This window comes from Globicephala melas, chromosome 5, assembly GCF_963455315.2.
Source record: "Globicephala melas chromosome 5, mGloMel1.2, whole genome shotgun sequence".
NCBI lineage: Eukaryota > Metazoa > Chordata > Mammalia > Artiodactyla > Delphinidae > Globicephala > Globicephala melas.
Window position 1 is genome coordinate 125,889,945 of NC_083318.1, and position 20,896 is coordinate 125,910,840.

The 20,896-nt window shown below is 39.9% G+C and overlaps 1 protein-coding gene across 2 annotated transcripts in view; it reads left to right on the plus strand.

Moving 5' to 3' along the window:
- Window positions 1-20,896, plus strand: part of UNC5C (unc-5 netrin receptor C) — a 397,062-nt gene that overhangs the window by 357,592 nt on the left and 18,574 nt on the right. For both annotated transcript variants that reach the window (XM_030865643.2, XM_060299770.1), the window contains 3 exons: window positions 811-898; window positions 11,154-11,322; window positions 15,233-15,466. In XM_030865643.2, the coding sequence (XP_030721503.2) occupies window positions 811-898; window positions 11,154-11,322; window positions 15,233-15,466 (491 nt within the window). The remainder of the gene's footprint in view (window positions 1-810; window positions 899-11,153; window positions 11,323-15,232; window positions 15,467-20,896) is intronic.

Genomic DNA, 20,896 nt, shown 5'->3' on the forward strand with positions numbered 1-20,896 from the left:
ACCACCATCATTGCCATCACCTGGCGATTTGTTAGAACTACAGTTTCCCCAGACCTTCTGAATAGAAACTCTGGGCATAGGATCCAGTAATCTGGGCTTTAGCAAAACCTGCAGGTGATTTTGCTGCAAGCTCAAGTTGCAAACCACTGCTATCAGCACAGTTAACTTAGAACAGAGCTCAATCTAATAGTCCTACAAAATGCACCAATTAGCAACTAAGTAAAAACTTGCTTGACCTGCTGTGACTAAGTTGTGTTCACTCTCTAGAGTTATTGTGTTCACTCTCTAGAGTTATGTATGATGAAAGCAGTTCTTCACCAATTATTATTCTGTTGCAGGAAAACACTGATGCTAACCAGATACTTCAGAAATAAACATTTTTTGATACAGTTGAGGTTAGCATCTCCCTGACTTTGAATCTTGTGGGGATTTTTTTTTTTTAATTAGAAACGATACATCATTACAGCTGTTTGAGATTTTAAGAGCAGTTGTTGGTTTTCCCCTCCTTTTACAAGGAAAACAACAGTGAAACCATCTGTCTATTCCTTAAATAAAACAGGAGTTTAAACATTATATCATTCCTTGAAGTAATTCCATAACAGTTCAGAGGGAGCTGTGGTAACAAGGCCAATAGGGAAGGAAAGCAGGGCAGGTATGAATATTTACATGTCTTTAGAGAAAAAGCAGCAGGATTTTGGCTGTATGACCACAGAATCTCCTCATTCCTTTTCACTTGCTTCAGAGGCATTCTGGGAAGTTCCCTTTTGATTCCTAGGTCTTATGTGACTGCTTTTCTCTTTTGCTATTCAGGAGTAAGCATGCTGGTTCCCGCTGGGGCCATTCCCCAAGGGAGAGTCTACGAAATGTATGTGACTGTACACAGGAAGGAAAATATGAGGTAAATATGCTTTTTCTGGTGCACTTGACTTTATCAATGTCTGACTTGGAGGAGAATTGTACATGAGAAAGAATAAACCCAACATATTTTGGTCCTTATTGCCCTGCTTCTGGCATGTCCTTTTTCACCGAGACCTGTAAAAGGTCAGTTTTTACTTCTCTTTATCTTTGAAGCTCCGGACACTTTTGCAGATCTTAAATATGGGCAGAAGGCTAGAGATCTTTTCCCAAGTGGAAATGTGGCCATGTTAACTGAAAAAAAAAATGGCCAGAAATGTGATCCATAGATTGTGCAAGAGATGCAAAGAGACATAAGCTTCACGTGGCCTGGTTCAGGAATCCATCCTGTTGCCATTATAGGGTTAAAGGCCACAGAGAATTAGACAACCCCTTAATCCCTGATTTGCCATCCCCACCTCAGCCTAGCACTTTATTCTCACCTGTAGATTCTTCTTTTTGGGACTGTCTTCTAGCTTTTAAGTGTTATCGACCTCTCCTTCTTATGTTTAGCACGTATAAAATCTATATTTCTAAATGGATCTAGGGTTGATTAAAACTAGATTGAATCCAAGGGCTATTTTGAATGTGTCATAATCGTAAAGATGAAGTTACTTTAAGTAAAAATAGCAAGAGGAGTTTCAAAGTCCTAAATTCAGTTTTCAGTTTGGCTTCTAACAAATTGTTTCTGGTCTTTCTTGATGAGTTCTCACATGAAGTGTGTGTGTTAAACAGTGCCTTATAGGCCTGACTGATGAATGCTTCTAAAGTGCACTGAGATCTTAAAATAAGAGATGACGTTGACATGAAGATCCTTACATGTAATTATCATTATTTTTGCTAAGGGGAAAGGTATTGGTTCCTCTGCCCTGAGCTCTGAATGCAAAGCATGAGTGACAAATGTAGAACTAGGTTTTCATTGTAAGGCATCATACCTTTTCTCTTCCCCTCTGTCATCCTCAGAAAAACATCTCTTTTTAGTCTCGTTCTTCAGTAGCTGAAAAGCTCTTCCATGATGCTCTCAGGTGGAGATGTTGGTATTTGTAATCTGTAGGAGCCAGAACATTGTTTTCTTCAGGTGGTGTACTTTCACCTACACAAACACTAGCCTAAGAAAATCATAAAAATTCCTTGAGCATTACTCATGTGCCTTAAATTTGAGCAAGAGAAAATCACAAAGAGGCTTGTATTTGCTCACATCAAATATTCATTTTTCCATTCTCAATGCAAAGTAACATTCACAGGCCCTCAGAGTGCCCTTCTTTTGCAGCAGGAGAAATGAAGATTAGCAGACTCCAAGATCCCTTTATATTTTTGTTTACTTCTTTCTTTTGTCCAGAGTCAAGGTTAGCACTAAACTAAGTACATCCATCCCTCAAGGCCTTTTGCCAACACGGATGTTTTGTTTAAACAGAAATGAGTATTGGCTTGTGCTTTATGCTGAGACGTAGTGAGGTGTGCGTGGTCTCTTATTTTTCATCTGATCACCATTATCTTTAGAAGATCAAGCCTTAAGGGGCTGCTGCAGGGCATGCTGAAACTGAAAGACATGGGCACTCAGGTGCCTCATGTGATGTTTCTTCCCACAATTTAGTCCGCACCCTGACCAGGATAGTTTTACACTTTGGATGAAGGAGGGAGAAAACAGGAAATGGATAAAGCCAGACACTTCTGCTTTTAGTTTCCTCTGCCTTTGACTTTAAAGAAAAGGAAACTATAAATCACTCTTGCTATGCCTACCACCTGAAGTTAGGTGCAGAGGGAATTACTCTATTAAATTTGGTGTGCATCAAAGAAGTTCTGTTGATAAAAATGAAGCTAGAGGAACCTCAAGATCTCAAAAGAAAATATACACACAGAAGACCATGAAACAAGAAAAAAACAAGACAATTGTCGCAAATAAATGAGAAAGTCCTCTCCACTAATTTTCTGTTGTGAACTAGGTACGTTTTTCTTATAAAAACACAATGACAAGAATGTTGTCTTAGGGTATAGTGATAATACAAAACATAGCTACCATATAGTCAGCATACTTTTTTTTTGACAAATGATGATAAGATATACAATACTTTTTATTATAACTTTCATATAGTCAATTGATTCTCCCAGAAGGCTTTTACTGAGTTTTGCCAAACTCTTTTATGGTTATAATTCAGCCACAATTGGACAAAATCAGGCTATGAATAAATGCTTTATTACTATCTGATTTAGCAAAGAATTTATGTTTTTGATGAACAGAGGCAGTTTTGACCTGCATGTTCATTGTTATTTTCTTTTACATTTAAGACCAAAGTGAAACAAAAAAGATATACCTTGGAACTTCACTTGTTCGTCAATGACATGAGTGAATTCTTTGGGTAGTCTGATGATAGTTTTCGAATACTGGAAGAATATGCTTTGCCTCAATTTTTTGGTGCTATTTACGATGTACATCTACACACACGATATACTTTTAACTGCATTAACATTTTCTTAAGTCTAGGAAGTCAACAAAACAATAAACTTTAATTTCATTTATTCCTCACTACAACTCTGCAAGTTATGATGAGCTCCACCTTTGAACGTGAAAAGACTAGGGCTCAGGGAAATTGTCACAGAGCCAAGGTTTCACAGTTAGCAACTGAGGGAAGGCAGAATTCACACCCAGCTTATCTCCACGAAAAGCTCCTCTGCTGACCTGCCATCCCTCCTCCATAGCACCCAGTACACAAACAGAGCCTCTGCCTTCGTATTATAGAGCCTTGCGGGACACAGCTTCTTTTTATTGCTCACCAAAGACCCTTTCTAGCCTCACCTGATCTTAGAACTTCTTTCAGAGAAGACACTGTGGGGACAACAGGAGATATGTTACTTCAAGGCGTTTATAGGAAAATTCTGATTGTTTTTCTCCATTTTCCCTCTCTCTGATGGCCTTTATTGCATCCCAAACTGGGTGTTTTTCCAGCTGGATGGTATCCAGCTAGTCATCTGGTGTTGTGAACTGTCTAAAGGGAGGTGTGAACTTAATTGCATGTGGCAAGTGAATGTGACAAGAGGGGGCCTTATCATTACGGAATATGCTCTAAAAGAAAGCACGGGATAGCAGATGAGCAGCCTGAATGAGCTGCAGAAACGGGACAGGCTGTCTCTGACCAAAAGGGATCTGAGCTGTGAGGCTGCGCTCGTGATTTCTACTTCTTCTGCTTTACACATCCCTGGAAAGGCTGCAAAGCCTCCCCTCCCCCCCGCCACGCCCCCGTGGATAAAGTTCCCACAATTAACGGCACTAACATGGACCTTTTTTGCCTTGTTTCCAGCAGCAGTTTAAAAAAATGAATCTGACTCAGACTGAAATTTTGCCTTTCATCATTTCTTATTGAAAAACGAATTGAAGTTATGAACGTTAATTTTTTTCTTTCTCTGTATTCTGTACTTGCCTAGCAGTTTTCTCAAAAGGCCAAAAAATCAATTTAGACATTCCAAATATAAACTGTGGGGAACCATGGAAGGTCTTTGAGCAGTCAAGTGCTGCAGGAATAACAGTGCTTTTAAAAGATTGATGTGGTGATGGTGTGCAGGATGAATTGGTAAAGGAAACAGAAAGACCTCCCTCAAAGGCTGGGGGCCCTGGTTGGCCCATGGCAATAATCAAGGTGTGAGGGGTGGAGGGAAGGAGCCAGGCCTGAGTCTGGAGAATGGAAAGAAAAATATGTTTCAGAAGAAAAAGTGTTTCACAACTGATTAGAAGTGTGGCAAAACACAAAGAATGTATTTAAGAATCAAGCCCTGGGCACTGCGAAAATTGTGAGAGCAATACGAAGGGGTCAGAAGCAGCAACTGGTTCAAGGAGAGAAAGGACAAATTCTGATTTAGCTGTGCACGGTGTGCGCGAAAGGGGACATAGGATTCTTGCTGGAGATGCAAATGGGAAGTCACCAGTGAGTGGATCTTCCAGGGAAAAAGTGCAGAGGCAGAAAGAGGAGGACTGGGGAAAGAACTTTGGGAAATATTCTTATTTAAGGTTTGGGTATGATGGGCAAAACTAAATAGAACGTGAAAGGATAAGGCAGATAAATAGAGTTGGCATCTAGCAAGGTGCTTAATACATAGTTGCTTCTCAAAGAATATTTTTGAATGAAAGACTGAATGATTGTAATCATAATAGGAACAAATCAAAGGTAAAAAGAGTTTCAAGATGGAGGAGTGATTGACAGAGGTATTACTAAAATTAAACTGTAAAGAAGGAGAATGATAATTTAAAAATTATTGGATTCGTCAACTCTAGGACATTGGTTGCCTTAAGGATTTTTTTTTTAAGGATGAAATCCCAGTAGGAAGCATTTAAGGTGTTAGTGGTGAGGCAATGAAGACTATCGTCATATTTACTGCATATAAATAATAAAGTAAAATGTTAGGATAGTGGCCAAAATGTCTTTTGTATGTAATCATATAGCAGAAAGTTTTCATTTATTTTAATGTGTTGTTTGGAACTTTGTATAATAGTAGGTGACATTTATTATTTCTCAGTGAAACTCAGTGATATTATCCTTTTAGGTAGAGTCCTGAATTTCTTGTTTGAAGTAACAGCTATAAAAAGACTGAAGGTAGAGGGCGGAAGGGTGTGGAATCCAGGTATATTTAAATCTTATTCTCTCACTGTTCTCCACAGTGTTTATTTATTGAAGTCCTACTTCTAAAGAAATGATTCAAGGTGATTCTTTTCAATGGGAGGAAAATTGTTTTTAAATAAGTGGATTAAAAAATGAGAAAATAGAAAAAATAAGATTAGAAAGATAAGATAAATTCAGGTGAGCAGTTAGAATATAAAATATTTGGTGGAATTCCCAGCATATTTCTTATTAGTAGGTCATGAATTTACTATTTCAAAGCTTTCAAGAGGGAAACATGGTAGGTTATAAGATCCATGTGTCCAAAAGGGGAAAATATGCCTGGAGGAAGCTCAATTATTTCTCCTTCGGTTCCTCATAAAGAAAAAGAAATTTTTTTTTAATACAGTGAACAACATTCAAAAGATCAAAATAGCAGTGAGCTACACAGGGCTACTTCTGTTAGTGTCCCTCAGTGTGAGTAGATGATATAAAGCCCAGGGATAAATTCGGTAAAATGATTCCACAAGGATTCAGCAGTTCAATCCAGGGCACAGTATTTAGCTGTTCAGGCTTAATCCAGGGACACATTTTGGTCTGTCTGGGGAAATGGGGGCACGCCCTTCAAAGTGGCTTCCATAAATATTCTTTTTTGCTCAATTGATCTTTTGATAGCAAGTGAGTTAGATATTCCTTGTCAGATACCTAGAGTGCAAGTATTTCAAGTTGCCGGTTATACATGAAACTGTGTGCTTTAAAAGGCAGCTGAGCCTAGGGTGGGATTGTCATCCTGAGGGACCTGACAAAAGACATGTGTGTTAATAGAAGGCATCTCGTCTCTACACAGAGGTAGATGGAGAAAGATTCTTTTCAGGAAGCAGTTTTGAGCTTGCTGTAGCAAACATCACAGAAATTTCTCAAGGCTGTAAATCTAGATAAGCAACCCAGAATATACCACTGTGTGAAAGAAACCAATTGACTTGCTTTTGGATCCTAGCTTTGCCTATGACTAGCTTTGTGGCTTTGGGCAAGTGTGTTAATTTCTCTAGCTTTCAGTTTCCTCTTTTGGGGAAAAAAAAAAAAGGTAATATAAACACTTATCTTGACTACCTTAGCAGGTGTGCCCTGGGCAGCAAATGCAATAGCTTTTATGAAAGTTTTGTGAATTGTGCAGTTATGTGTAGGAGGAGTTGTCCTCGCTGATAACAGCAAGCAAAGGATAAGAAAATCTGACAGGAAACTAAAACTCCTCTCCGAGGGCTTTGTCCTAGAGTCCTCAGAACGCATCCGACATTTACCATGATATTATCCTTGTTGGACTTTGAAAAGCCTTTAAAACTTTAATCATTGTTCATTAGTGGATTTCTACTTAATTGCTGTTTCTGCAGCTAATTTTTTCTTTGAGTTTATTTCCATATCATCTGCAATTAATATTTACAGAATGTTTGCTTAAATATCTTAGAAAACACATGAGACTTAATGAAGTAAAGCCCTTCTCTGCAAAAACGTAAAACAGATTTTTTTATATTTATTTTATACTATTTTTGTTTTATGTATTTTAATATCCTCCCTTTATGTAAATAAAGGAAATGTGGATTTAAATGCTCTGACCTTTGGTTTCACATAGTTAAATCTTAACCTTCCCTAGGTGGCTCCTTCCATATATGCTTGGAGATGTTTCCAATTTCAGTGCTACTTCTTTCATCTTGAAAACCCAAAAAGATTCTTATCATTATTACTTCTTTGTTTTCCATTCCCTGTTATGAATTCCACATCACCAATTCCCTATTCATTACATTCTTGCACCTCACTGGGTAAATAAATTCTTTTGACACCTACTGCCCCTTCCTTCCCTTGCTATCCCTCCTCCAAGAATGGTGCCCATCAGTATTGCATGCCAGGGGAGTGCAGGTCTGACGGCACCCCAGCGCAGCAGGGAGTCTTCTCCCTTCTGTTCCAACTCAGTGATGAGAAGAATCCCTCCTCCTCCTGCCTCAAGCACCCGCTGCTAACAGCAGACTGAGAGACAGATGCTTCCAATCCCCAACTCTATTGCAAGGACCACTTGAAATGGATTCCACTTTACTCTCTTTCTTTAAAAGTTTAATGCTCGTTCTCAAGATACACTTGTAACTAAAAGGTAAGGGTAGCGCGCAGGAAAATGCAGCCATTGCTTTTTTTGCCCCAGTAGGAAAAGTAGAATTAAACAAGAGTATAGTTACTGTTTAAGGCAGATAGTGTAATATCAGCTGTGGCACAATGAAAGCAAGACTTCACTCATGTTCTAAGAGAATGAATTTCAGACTGGAACAAAGGAGGACAAATTGCGTAAAGGGGAAATGAAAACCAAAAGGGGATGGTAATGAGTTCTCAAGCTACCACTCACCTTATAATTCCAAATATAAGTACATTTCCAAGTACTTTGATAACTTTAGATTTAATAAAACTATGTTATTATTCAGTGAGAAGGGAGATGATATTAAAAGACTAAAAAGAGATAATTTAAAAAAATCTTTTCCTGAATAGGAGGAAAAGAAAGTCACGGGTTGGGAGATTCTAGTGAAATTTTAGAATAAAAGAAGAAGCACTGATAGCCAAGTTTTACTAAGGGGAAAATATGCCAAATTTTAACTGAGTTTTTAGCACTGATGATAATAATCACCAAGAACTTAGGAATTTCTAAGATTTGACCTTACTTGTGACCTACCAAGTTGGCTGCCACAGTTTTGTAGATGCGGATAAATGACACAAGACTCCTGAGTCAGAGACAAAGGATACTTTATTGCTCACAGCAAGAGCACTATCTAAAGTATTTCCATTTTTGTGCCAGTTTCCCAAGTTCTGAAAGGGTGATGTAAAGACAGTCAGAGGACATCTACACACTCAGTGGTTCCATTCCAGGAATATACCATTGAGTTTAGGGAACCTGAGGGTTTTATAATGGGAGGTAGACATGTCTGCCATTTGCTCCAGAGGTAAGCACTATCTTTATCTTCCAAGGAGACTGCTATACAGTTGTCTTGAAAGACAGTCGGGACCATGCAGAAACATGAGAGATGCGTGGAGAATAGTTTTCCAACAATATGAAAAAAATAATAACAGCTTCTATCATTCATTGAGTGTTAAGTGAGGGTAAGCCATAGATAGAAGCTAACTTCTAGATTATGTGGTATTTCTATATTAACCATAGATAAAGACTAGAGGAAAATCCATTTCAAGTGACTGTGGCGATTGTAAAGGAATTTGATATGACCTTTGTAATATCCATGTGAATGAAATGGAAAGATATGAACTGGACAATGTACATTTTAATGGGTTTGTGTTTGACTGTACTAAACTCAAAGTATTGATGTCAGACTAGAGAGAGGTTTCAAGTAGTGCCCTTGAAAAGGTCTCTGTCTTTGCCCTGTTCTTGTATTACAGTGTTATCAGTGATTGGAATGAGAACATAAATGGCAGGCATATCAAATTTATGGAAGATAAAAGACTAGAAGAGATAGCCAATATATGGAGGAAAGACATAGCATTAAGAAATAGATGACCTGAAAAATTTCCTAAAACAATTAAAGTAAAATTAGATGGCTAAATATAAATTTCTCTGTATAGGTTCAAAAGCCATCATTGCAACCACAGACCTACAAAGAGAGACTAAGAGCCTTTCATGTTAGGAATACATAGTGGTTAGCTTTAACAAATTACTTAACCTTCTTGGGGCTTCATTGCCTCCTTTTATAAAGGACATGTTTAACCATGTTATCTCTTATCTTCCCATCTAACTCAATTCTGCTAAATAATATAAATAATTGAGAATGATCGAAGGCAACAATTTCGTGAGGCACTGATATAACTACATATCCCAAAGCAGAGAAAACAGTAGTCCCCCTATACTGTATACCTGAGAACAGTCAGCCTTCTGTATCTGTGAGTTCTATATCTGCAGATTCAACCAACCTTGGATCAATAATATTTGGAAAAAACAATTTTTTCCAGGAAGTTCCAAAAACCAGAACTTGAATTTGCAGCACACTGGCAACTACTTACATAGCATTTACGTTGTATTAGGTATCATAAGTAATCTAGAGATGATTTAAAGTATGTGGGAGGATGTGCATAGATTATATTCCATTTTATATCATGGTTATATAATTTTTTGGTTATAAATGGTTACAAAACTTTTATAATGGTTATATAATTTTTATATAATGGTTATATGCCATTTTATATAATACTGTGCCCTTTTATATAGGGAACTTGAACCTCCAGGGATTTTGGTGTCTGCCGGGGGGTCCTTGGAACCAATCTTCCATGGATACTAAGGGGTGACTGTCTTACACTCATTTCAAGATGCCTCACTCTAGGGAAGATAGTGAAACACTGACAGACATCTCTATGAAAATAAAGATAGAATTATAGGGAGAGATCAAGAAACCATGCTTTTCTAGTTGAAATTGCAAAAATTGAGGCGCTTTCATCTGGAAGAAGATGACGTTTTAGAGATACCGTAATAATCTCTAAGTGCTTGAGAGGCTCTTTCATGCCAAAGTGGAGAGAAAGCCGGTCAGGATATGTGGAGAGAAGTGTCAGGAAGACAGATTGTATTCATTCTAAGTATTGAGTTGATAATAGATGAGTTGACCCCTCAGTAGTAGTGGACTGCAATTTTGGATGAGTTTAAAGCACTAACCACATGTCAGCATCTTGTAGAGAAGCTCTGTGCTTGTTGGCCCTGAGGGCCCTTCCTCCTCTAAAATTTTGTGAGTCCAGGATTTCTTAACTCATGCTATTCTGACAACATAGTTGTATTGTTTTTGCAAAGGCATTGGTTGTAGTCCCAGCACCAGCACCGGTGCTTGTTAGTTGTGAGACTTGGGGCAATCCACTCAACGCTTTGGGGCTACTTCCTCACATATCAACTGACAGCTTGGGTTAATTTATTCATTGGCTGTTGGTTACAATCTTGTTGGGGGAAAAAATAGGCAATTAAAAAAAAAAAACATGTAAAAATAAAGAATTTGGATCTTTGAAATTCGTTCCACCCAAATTCTCAGAGTATGAAGTATACATGTAGAGAAACATCATTTTAAATTGCTATAGAAATACAGTTCTACATTCTTTCTTGGTCATGTTTGAAAAAAATGAATCTGCTATACTAGCCTGAATTATTCCTGAAAGTCATTTGGAAGAAGTTTAGCTCTAGGGTGTCCTTATTCTAAAGTGATTTTTTTGAAGTGTTTTTCAAGTTAGGTCCTAAAAACACGGAAGTATGTAAAACTCTGTGAAACGACTGGCAAGTATTATCAGAAAAGATGCTTATGTAACTTCATAAGGACCCTGTTCCTTCTCATTCCATCCTGAAAGTATCAGTACATGAATTCAGAGGAAATTAGCAAAGGCAGACCTGTGTCTGAAGGGAGGGATCAAAGATATGCAGGCAGATTCACTATTATTAGAAAGACCTCAAGTCTTGCAAGATCAAAGTCTTGGTATAAAGTGCATGTCTTCCCATTTAATTCTGCCTCAACCCCACCACTGCCCCCTGCCCCCGACAAAAAAAAAAAAAAAAAAAATCCAAGAAGAAGCTATTTGTGCAACTTTAGATCTGAAATCTCAGTGAGTACGTAGTACATAAATACTATGGAACTTGCATGACGCAGATCTCTGCTCTCCTCCTAGGCCGCCCATGGAGGACTCTCAGACACTCTTGACCCCTGTGGTGAGCTGTGGGCCTCCAGGAGCTCTGCTGACCCGCCCTGTCATCCTCACTATGCATCACTGCGCAGATCCCAATACCGAGGACTGGAAGATACAGCTCAAGAACCAGGCAGCGCAGGGACAGTGGGAGGTGAGCTTCTGTTGAGATAAAGATAGAACCCAGGAGCAATCCATGCAGATAAGCAAGGGCAGTTATGGGAAGGCTTTTATTTTTAAAGCAACACATGAGTGGAATTTTAGCTTATACTCAAAATGAAAGAGAGAGGAACAGAGAGAGGAAGACAAAGAGGAGAGAGGGGGAGACAGACAGACAGACACTGGTTCCTGAGTGTTTTATCTACTGACTGATAGGCACAAAGAAAAAGATGGTCAAGCATTAGCTAACTCATAGGGAAGGTGTACTTAAGAGTCTTACATAAGTCCCATTTGCATATACATACTATCTTGGGAAGGGAAACTATATATATATATTTTATTATTTTAATTTTCAGGTAGAGAAACATTGCACCTGGGTCAGAAAATGTTAGACACTTACTTGCTAACAGGTCCCAGGAATATAGGTCTGAACTTAACCTGGCAAAACAGGAAGGGTGTATCCTAAGCTCCAGTACAATGAAGAACGTCTTTGGCAACTTGACTGTCTGTAACTGCTGCCATCAGAACTTCTTAAGGACAGTGCCTTAAACAGATCGTGTTCTTTACATCAGAACCCTGCAGTTAGCACCTGAAATTAAGTGCAAAAGGATGTGTTATATTTACCATGAATATTTTATACCTAATACCTAAAAAAAAATGATTTGTGTAGTCATTATAAAGAGAATTATCCAATATGCATGTTGGATATATTTTGTGATTACTTACAGTATTTTTCTATTTTTATTTATTTATTTATTTATTTTGGCTGCATTGGGTCTTCATTGCTGTGTGCGGGCTTTCTCTAGTTGTGGAGAGCGGGGGCTACTCTTGGTTGCGGTGCGCAAGCTTCTCATTGCGGTGGCTTCTCTTGTTGCAGAACATGGGCTTTAGTAGTTGTGGCTCGCGGGCTCTAGAGCTCAGGCTCAGTAGTTGTGGCTCATGGGCTTAGTTGCTCCGTGGCATGTGGGGTCTTCCCGGACCAGAGCTCGAACCCATGTCCCCTGCATTGGCAGGCAGATTCTTAACCACTGCGCCACCAGGGAAGTCCCTCAGTATTTTTCTTTTAGGAAAAAAAAATATGCATGAACACTCAAACCCCTAATATTTTAGGAAGAAGTAGTAGTGGAGGTAGAAGCGTAGCAGGGCATACCTGGAATTACCTGGAGTGTCCCCTCTATATGGATGTGCTCTCCTCTTGACCACATGAAGGTGAAGGGTCACTCATTGCCAGAGGTCCTGAATTGACGTCTAGGGCTATACATTACGTTAAGAGTGGACTTTACCAGATCTAACTTCAATTCCATTTAAGTTTAAATGATTTATCTCAAAAACATCCCGAAGTCTTTATCTCAAGGGATCCTAAATTATTTGCACAATTCTCTGCCTATTACCCTAATACCCTATTTCTGGATTTGAGTAATAACAACAATAATAAGAGGAAAAGAAAAAAAAAGATGTGAAGAGTAGAGGAAGGAAGTCCTTATGAAAACACTCTTCTATTTGTGACAGGAACATGGAGCATCTTTATTCTCCGCCATTTCTTCTAGGAGATTTTTTGTAACATGCCATCAGGAAATGACACTTGAGCCTTGCCCTTGCCGTGCTGGAGAAGGCAGCTTCTCTGCAGGTGTCCTTTTGGGGCTGGAATAAACGTGGAAGTGCTGAGCTCCTTTTTCTCCTTTCCAGTTCAGTTTAAGCTTTATCTTTGGGTACAGGTTTAGCTGAAGAAATGATTTCATGGATGCTATTAAAACACAGTCCTTACTTTAGCTTGGGTGATGTTGCATGGCCTAACTAACAGCTACCTGAGGTGGCTCCTTTCATAGCTTTGTCCAGCCCCAGGGACTCAATTTATGATGAAACATTTGTTCATGTTTTTGACAAATAACCATTTGTTCACCATGATCCAGGCCCACTGAGATACAGTATGAAGCAAAGGAACTATGGTTGCTGTCTCTGCAGAGATTAAGTAGCCTAATGCAGAGGCTGAATCATGCCCACACATGGGTTTTATTTCTCCCAACTGAAATTTTCTTTTAAATTTGAATTAGTTAAAAGTTGGAAGATTTCACATAATAATCTGAACTTACAGCCTCTCTTGAAAAACTAAAGGCTGTGTCCTCACTGGTCCTGCATTCCTGCCATGCCTGGTACTTTTACTGTCAGCATCTTTGCCATAGACATCTTTACCACAAGCATTTTTGCCACATAACTAATTGGCCTTAAGGCAATTTTGCTGTAAAAGATAAAATAACTGGTGGACAGTTCGGTTTCAACTGGTTGACAGCTTGGTTTCATCTCTCCACTGACACAGTACTACCATTTTTAATATTACATAAATCTGAAAGAGGCCAATGGCCAAAAAGGCACCGAGTCGAGCCCACATGTCCCATAGAACTTTGGAACATCTGTCAAGGGACATGTAACAATATGTACCAAGAACAAACAACAGTGCAGGGGCTTCCACACCATAATACAAAGCTCAGTTATAAATATGCATCCCAGTATGTGGAAACTGATTCCTCTCTTAATGAAGAAGAAATTTTAGCGAAAAAGAAAAGTGGAATGCCAAATGAGGAGCTGAACCAACAAGCAAAAATATGTATACTACTACAAATGAAAGACTTTGAAGACAAGTGCTTAGGTACAACCCACTAAATAAAATCATTTGTTTGCACAGTACTGCCATGAATCTACACACATTTCAAATGTTTTAAAATATTTTGTAGTTCATAATAAAGTCTTTCTACTTTTGTTATTCATTTTTCATGTTTTTTTTATTTTTGTTAATGTCCCTCTTTTATTTATTGCTGTTTCATCTTTTACAGCAAAATTGCTTTACAGCCAATCAGTTACGCGGCAAAAATGCCTACGGCAAAGATGCTTACAGTTAAAGTACTGAGAGCCCACCCCTGCATGGCCGCAATGGCTGAAGCCAGGCGGAGACTGAGCTCTTTAGACAGGCTTGTGCTCTGCTTCACCACAGTCTCCACCACTCCTTATTACCCTCTGCCCTACCTGCTTCACACGTTCCTGTTACCATTCTGCCCTGGGAGGCATGTGGAATTGTGACCCTTGTTTTATAGATTCTATGCTTGGTCTTTCAGATGATTTCTTCTGTGGCCTGAGTCATTTGGTTAAATCAAAACCTAGTTAAGTTAGTAACTATTTTTATAAAACTCATCAGTTTCACTTATTTTTATTTCTTGCTGAATGTTAACAATCTAAAACGTGAGACTGCTTAAAGGCTTACATGAAAAATAAACAGAAAAATAACGTGTCAAATGCATAGAGTTTGCCATGCTGTGCTTTTCGCAAAGTCCAAGAGCCCAGATTATGAGGAAAAGCAGTGTATTGCTTTGGGAAGTAAGTGATGGGTGAGTTTGGAAGAACTTAGTAGAATGGTATTGCATAATTCTTTAATTTCCCTAATTCTTTTTTAAAAATTCTTTTCAAACCCCTAGATTTTCAGGGGAAAATACTATGCTAAAATGACATTGAAATAAGATAGTACTTTTGGATGAAATTAGCAATTTAGAGATTAAAGCAAATGATCAGAAACAGATAATCAACTCAAATATGCTGAAGTTAAAAGGATACCTTATACATTTCTTTTGGAATTTTAGGTAGATTCCAGCAATGTAGATTCCTAGAAGATCAAAAAAGACTAAATGAAGATCTTCTACATAAAGCATGTTATCAGCATAAAGGCAAGGGAAGTAAGGGAGAGAATGATTAAGAATGGAAATATTGATAGAAGTATAATAAAGTCAGAGAAAGAAAAAAAGAGCAGGAAAAGGAGTAATCAGAACTTGGGAGGAGAAGTGCTGATCTGTGCACCCCTGTTGGCCACGGTCACGGCAGCCAGGAGGCTCAGTCGCTGCCCCTTCCTTCTCGTCCCACAGGATGTGGTGGTGGTCGGAGAGGAAAACTTCACCACCCCCTGCTACATCCAGCTGGACGCAGAGGCCTGCCACCTCCTCTCCGAGAACCTTGGCACCTACTCCCTGGTCGGGCAGTCCACCACCAAAGCAGCCACCAAGCGCCTGACGCTGGCCATCTTCGGGCCGCTCTGCTGCTCCTCTCTGGAGTACAGCCTCCGGGTCTACTGTCTGGATGACACTCAGGATGCCCTGAAGGTAAGTGACTCCGGCCTGACCCGCCCACCTCACACCTAGAGACGACATGCGTATGTACGTGCACCCGTGTGCATGAACACAAATGTCTGGCCCCAGAACATGGCAGTTACAAAAACAAATTAGACATTTCTTGAAGCCGTGCTGATAAAGAAGCTGTTTCCATTACGCTGATTCCTCCCGAGGGCTACTTTTGTTTATTACCCTCCTTGATTTCTTTTAATGAAAAATTTAGAAGTGGAAGAATTTGGCAATGAGACCTGTGGATGGTAAATAATCTGCTTCCTTGTGTGTCTCAGCTGTGTTCTTCCTATAAAAGGAACTGGCATAATTGCTCACACTCTATGTTCCTCTTGTGTGCAACTTCCTTATGTGCTCTCCCATTCTTTCTGTGAGGACCGTGAGGAAGAGGGTTAGCATTTGACAACAGGCTGCTGCTTTACAGAATAAATAGGCTTAATTCTCGGTGCCATTATTGCCATTCATTTTCTCCCATTTGAAGCTTTAAAGGATATAGTAAGTGCCTCTGAAGAAGTTATGATCTGGAAAGAGGAATAAAAGAAGTATGCAAAGGATTACGAAGCAAGTCAGAGTGTGACACATGCCGTAGATGAATGCAGAGCTCTGTGGGAATTCAGGAGAAGGAGGCATCATATTATTTTGAGAACATCTGAAAAGGAGCTAACATTTGAGATTGACCTTAAAGGAAGGCAGGGTTTGGCCAACAGTAATGGGGAAAAAAATACAGGATTTCTGGGTGAAGGGAACAGCATGAAGAAGCACAAAGGGAACAGTAAATACAGATTCTATGCGGCATGTTATTTCCAGAAAGCCTAGAATGATTGATAGGAGGTTTTTTGGGATGGACCTTGACAACCAGAGAGAGGAGTGGAGATTCAGTTTCTTGAGTTAATGGAGAATCACTAGAGAGATGTAACTAGAAGATAGACATGACTGGAAATACATGTTAGAAATACTAGTCTGCTGTCAATGAAAAGATAGAATCGAGTCAGGAAAAGCATGGTAGAGCTGGAGTGAAGACAGAGGAGTTAGAGGAAGGGAATAGGTACGAAAGCCCTATTAAGTAACTCTTGCAGGCCCTGGTGACTAACCCTGAATGGGTGGAGCAGAAGATCAAGTCTGCCTGTAAGTAACAGTAGCAAACTCAGGGGCAGGTAGCTCTGGACTGTGGATATGGTGACTTTGCCTTTGGAATATTGAATTAGAGGTATGGATTAGACATCAGGACAAAGGTGCCCCATGGACAGTTAGAAATATAGGGGTGGCTCTTTGAACAGAGAGCAGTTCCTGAGACAGAGACTCAGGAACCAACTATATAATATTGATATTTGTCCTCCATGGTGATTGAGGAGAATATCAAGGGAGAGTAGAGGGAGAAAATAATAATAAAGCTAATAAACATCACCGAGAATTTCTTATGTGCCGGGCAAGATCCTAAGTGTCTTTTCTTAACTCATTGAATCTTTACGACAACCTGTAGGACACCATTATCCCTATTTTACAGATGTGCAGGGCACAGAAAGGTTAAGTAAGTTGCCCTAGGCCACACAGCTGCTGAGTGGAGAAAGCAGGCTTCATTCCCCGGGCAGCTGGCTGCGGTCTGGACTCTGCTCCTAAAGTGGGCTGCTCGGAGAGCCACACCCTAGAGCCCAGGGACCAGGGGAGCCCTGCCATTGCAAGGGAGGAGGGGGGCAGCCAGCAAAAGACCTACAGAAAGAGGAGTACCCAGAGGAGGAAGGGGAGAAGTAGGAGAAGGATGCATCTAGGAAGCCAAGAGAAGAATTTTTTTTTTTTTTCTGAAATTCAGGGTATTTCCTTCTGGAGTTTCCATCCAGAGAATAGTTCTGGGTCATGAAAACTGAGTGTTGTAGGTTGTGTCCATGGAGGAGATGAGACATATTCGGTCCCTGGGTATATTTTTGATGGTTGAGCCTGTAGGAGTTTCTGATGTTAAATAAATGATGCGAACACACAGCTCTAGTGTAAAGCTTAAGGTTATGTCTTTTGTATTCCTTGCAAAGGCGATACTGTTAAGGCACTGTCTGGATAGAAATCATCGTAGGCGTAAATCCTTCTTAGGAAAAACTGTATTTGTAGGCGAGCCATGGGGTCTGATTAAGGCAAATCTTCTTAATAATTCAAAGAGAAATCATTGCAAAAAGCATCTGTAGAAGATCTACATCATATTTGAAATATCTGAAACACATTTTATATTCACACAAATAGTTCTTATACTCAGTCACTCTCGACCTTTCTTCTCAAAAGACGTACAATCCATGCAAAAAAAGTAATATTTCATAAAATAATTTTGATTATGTTAATTAGTGAAAAGAGATGAGAAAGACTGACAAACAGGTTTGAGAAGTAAAAACAACCCAAGAGCAGTTTATATCATGGTCAGTGCTTTCCAAATAGACATATATAAATTCTCAGCATCTGGGGATCCAGCACTTAGTCTGAAAGAAACATGAATAATGGATAAGGCTTTCTTGTACCTCCTGATCGTTTAATAATGCAGAAGTACCAAAATCCTAGTTATAGGTAAACCAACATACCGAAGAGACAGCTCAGTCCAGCCAAAACTGCCTCATGCCCATGCTTGAATGGGAACTTTGGGGCCGATTAACTGAGAAAGGCCCTTCATTACCTAAATTCTGCCCTCTTGGCACCTCGCCTGCTAATGCTCCCGCCAGCCTCTCTCCCATCGCCCTGCTCCTCTAATTTACCCATAAATACTGTCTTTTGCATCTCTTCTCCAAATACCTCCTCCTTCAGGCCCACCGCACTCCTCACTTATGCTCGTCCTAAATCCTAAATAATAATTCTCTATCCAGCGCACGTAGGAGTCAGTTGGGAAGCTTTAAAAAGAGACTTGTTGGAGGCTCCCAACCCAAAGGTTCTGATCTGATCAGTGTAGGTATTGGGTTTTGTTTTTTGTTTGAGCACTGCCTGGGTTATTCTACTGTGCAGCCAAGGTTAAGATCTATTACACTAAACAATTTCAGGGGTCTTTTGGGAACATTCATCCTACTTAGGACACACTTTCCTGTATCCTCAAATCATTTTCTCACCCATTCCTTCACCTGCTCACATTAACTGCAGCTGGATCTCCCAACTAACACGTATCACTTACAGTCCCTGCAGTGAGGACCACACCCCAACCACAAGTCCCAGAGGAAAAGTTCCAATACGTCTCATATCCCTGACCACTTCTGGGGCATCGCTCTACCTCTGGGCTGGCCTTTTGGTTGGTTTTCCTTTATTCTGTTACTCTGTGTTCCATTACCCACTTCAGTTCCTCAGCACAGAGTCCCCTTAGTTCACATCTCCACCCTAGCAGTACCTGCCTCGTCTTCTTTCTTGCCCCTCCTTTTATTCCCCTCATCCTCTCAAATTCAAAGTCACCTCTTATTCACAGTTCCTTTGCCCAAATGTACTCTAGTAACCTTTACATCATTCTTCATTATCTACCCACTAAGGTAGATGTACTGCATCCTCAGTAGGAACTGCACCAAGATCTCCACCAGCCAAGGTCTCTACCTGTGAAAGCATCTGACCTTCCATCTCTCTCCCACAAGGTGCACGAAAGCTGCTCTTTGTTTTGAAGGAAAACCTCCGTCCACCGTCCCTGGTCTCCTGGTCCACAAACCTTCATCTGCTCTTACCCGTATCTACAGGGAACTCACTTCCACTCAGAAATCTCTTGCCATCTAAAGCTGCTGCAGGCTTTTGTAATTTCCATCGCTACATATGACCTCCACTGAACAAGCCCTCTATGTCTACTTGCGGCCTGTTGAGCTTCTCTAAAAAAATCACAAATTCCTGATTGAGTCCATTATACTGTCAAGACATCTGCCCTAAGCTGTGGCTCTCCTGCTTCTCCACAGTCCTTTTATGTATTTCTCCTTGACTCATGAGATTTCACACAGCACTTCTTCCGAGCCTCTCCCACTCTCCCCAGATCCCTGACGGTACTGCAGCCCCTTCATGTGTTGCAATGATCTAGCACCTGTGGTACCACTCAAGGGACACTCCCTCAGCTGCTGTCCTTTACCTTTCAAACCTATAATTTCAGCCTCTTCTCACCTAGTCTGGGCTCTGATGAAAAGGAGCTCGACTTCCTTATTTGGGCTTTAATCTAACTCCTCCACCACCTGTGTCTCCAGCTAGCAAGTGATGCCTGCAAGTGGGCCTTCCCAGACTTGACGTTTTCTTAGAGTTACTACTGCGGACTGGGGATTCTTTCTGAATTGCAGAAACCCTCACAGAAGGTTGGATGAGGGCAGAGAGGGAAGCTCAGTGCAGCGCTCATTCTCGGGGGTCAGAACTACACAGTCTGGAGAGCTATTAGAAAGAAGACTGGCCCCGTGTCTGGATCTGAACATATTGATAATATTAATTCCCACTTATTATCATACTGTCCACGTGGATGCGGAAAAAAAAGATACCACATCAGTCAGTCTCAGCAACGCTGATGCATTCTTTCATCTTCCCACCCACCTCTTTGAGTTTGGTAGCTTTTGTAACAATTTCCCTGAGTTTTGTTAAACCTGGAAGCAAAAGTGGTCATCTGAAACTTAAAAGCTGTATTTAGCAACGTGGAAGCATTAGTGCTGAATTAGAATGCTGGCAGTGACTGCTGGAGTAAAAGTCAAGGCTGCCAGGAGACAGTGGAATTCTTTTACATACCTTTCAGGTGTTTTTTGTTTGTTTTGTTTGTTTTTTTCCATGCATGTGCTAGAAGGACCAGTGAGAGCAGTGAGTGAGTTGAGTTCATGTAAAGGGATAAAGGTGCTATGAATTGTGAGAATACCTTAGAATCAGTTCCATTCTCAAATAAAGAGGTCACATCTATTGAAAGGATTGAGTTGGGTAGGTCACAGCTTTTCTCGTTACCTCCTCTTCAGGTGATTAAAGTAGTATTGTTTTTTTCCTTTCACTGTTTGCAAAGACTTAAATCCTAATATAAATAGACCAGAAATTAATAGAGAGCAAGGTTATATTTGGGGTAAGTTTAAAAACACTTCAGGGAGAAATATACATCAGCATTGATGTAAGTAATTTCTGTCCCACTATGTTAGGGGTACAATTATAAGATTCTCCTTTCCTAATAAAGGGTTTTATACTAAACTCTGAACCTAAAAGAGGAGTTATTTGCATAAAATATGAGTAGTCTCATATCGTAACATTCAACGTTGTTAATTGAAATTCTGACAAATGTATATGTGACACAAACCAAATGACGTGTACTAGCTTTCTTTATGTAGTCATTTGGCATGGGAGAGAGTCGTCTTTGGATTACTTCATTTTTCACATACCCGAATCTAGGCTGTAACATAGTAACTCTGTGAAAAATCATTATTATGAGAAAAGATGAGAGAAAAATGAAAGAGACACTGAAAATGAAAATAG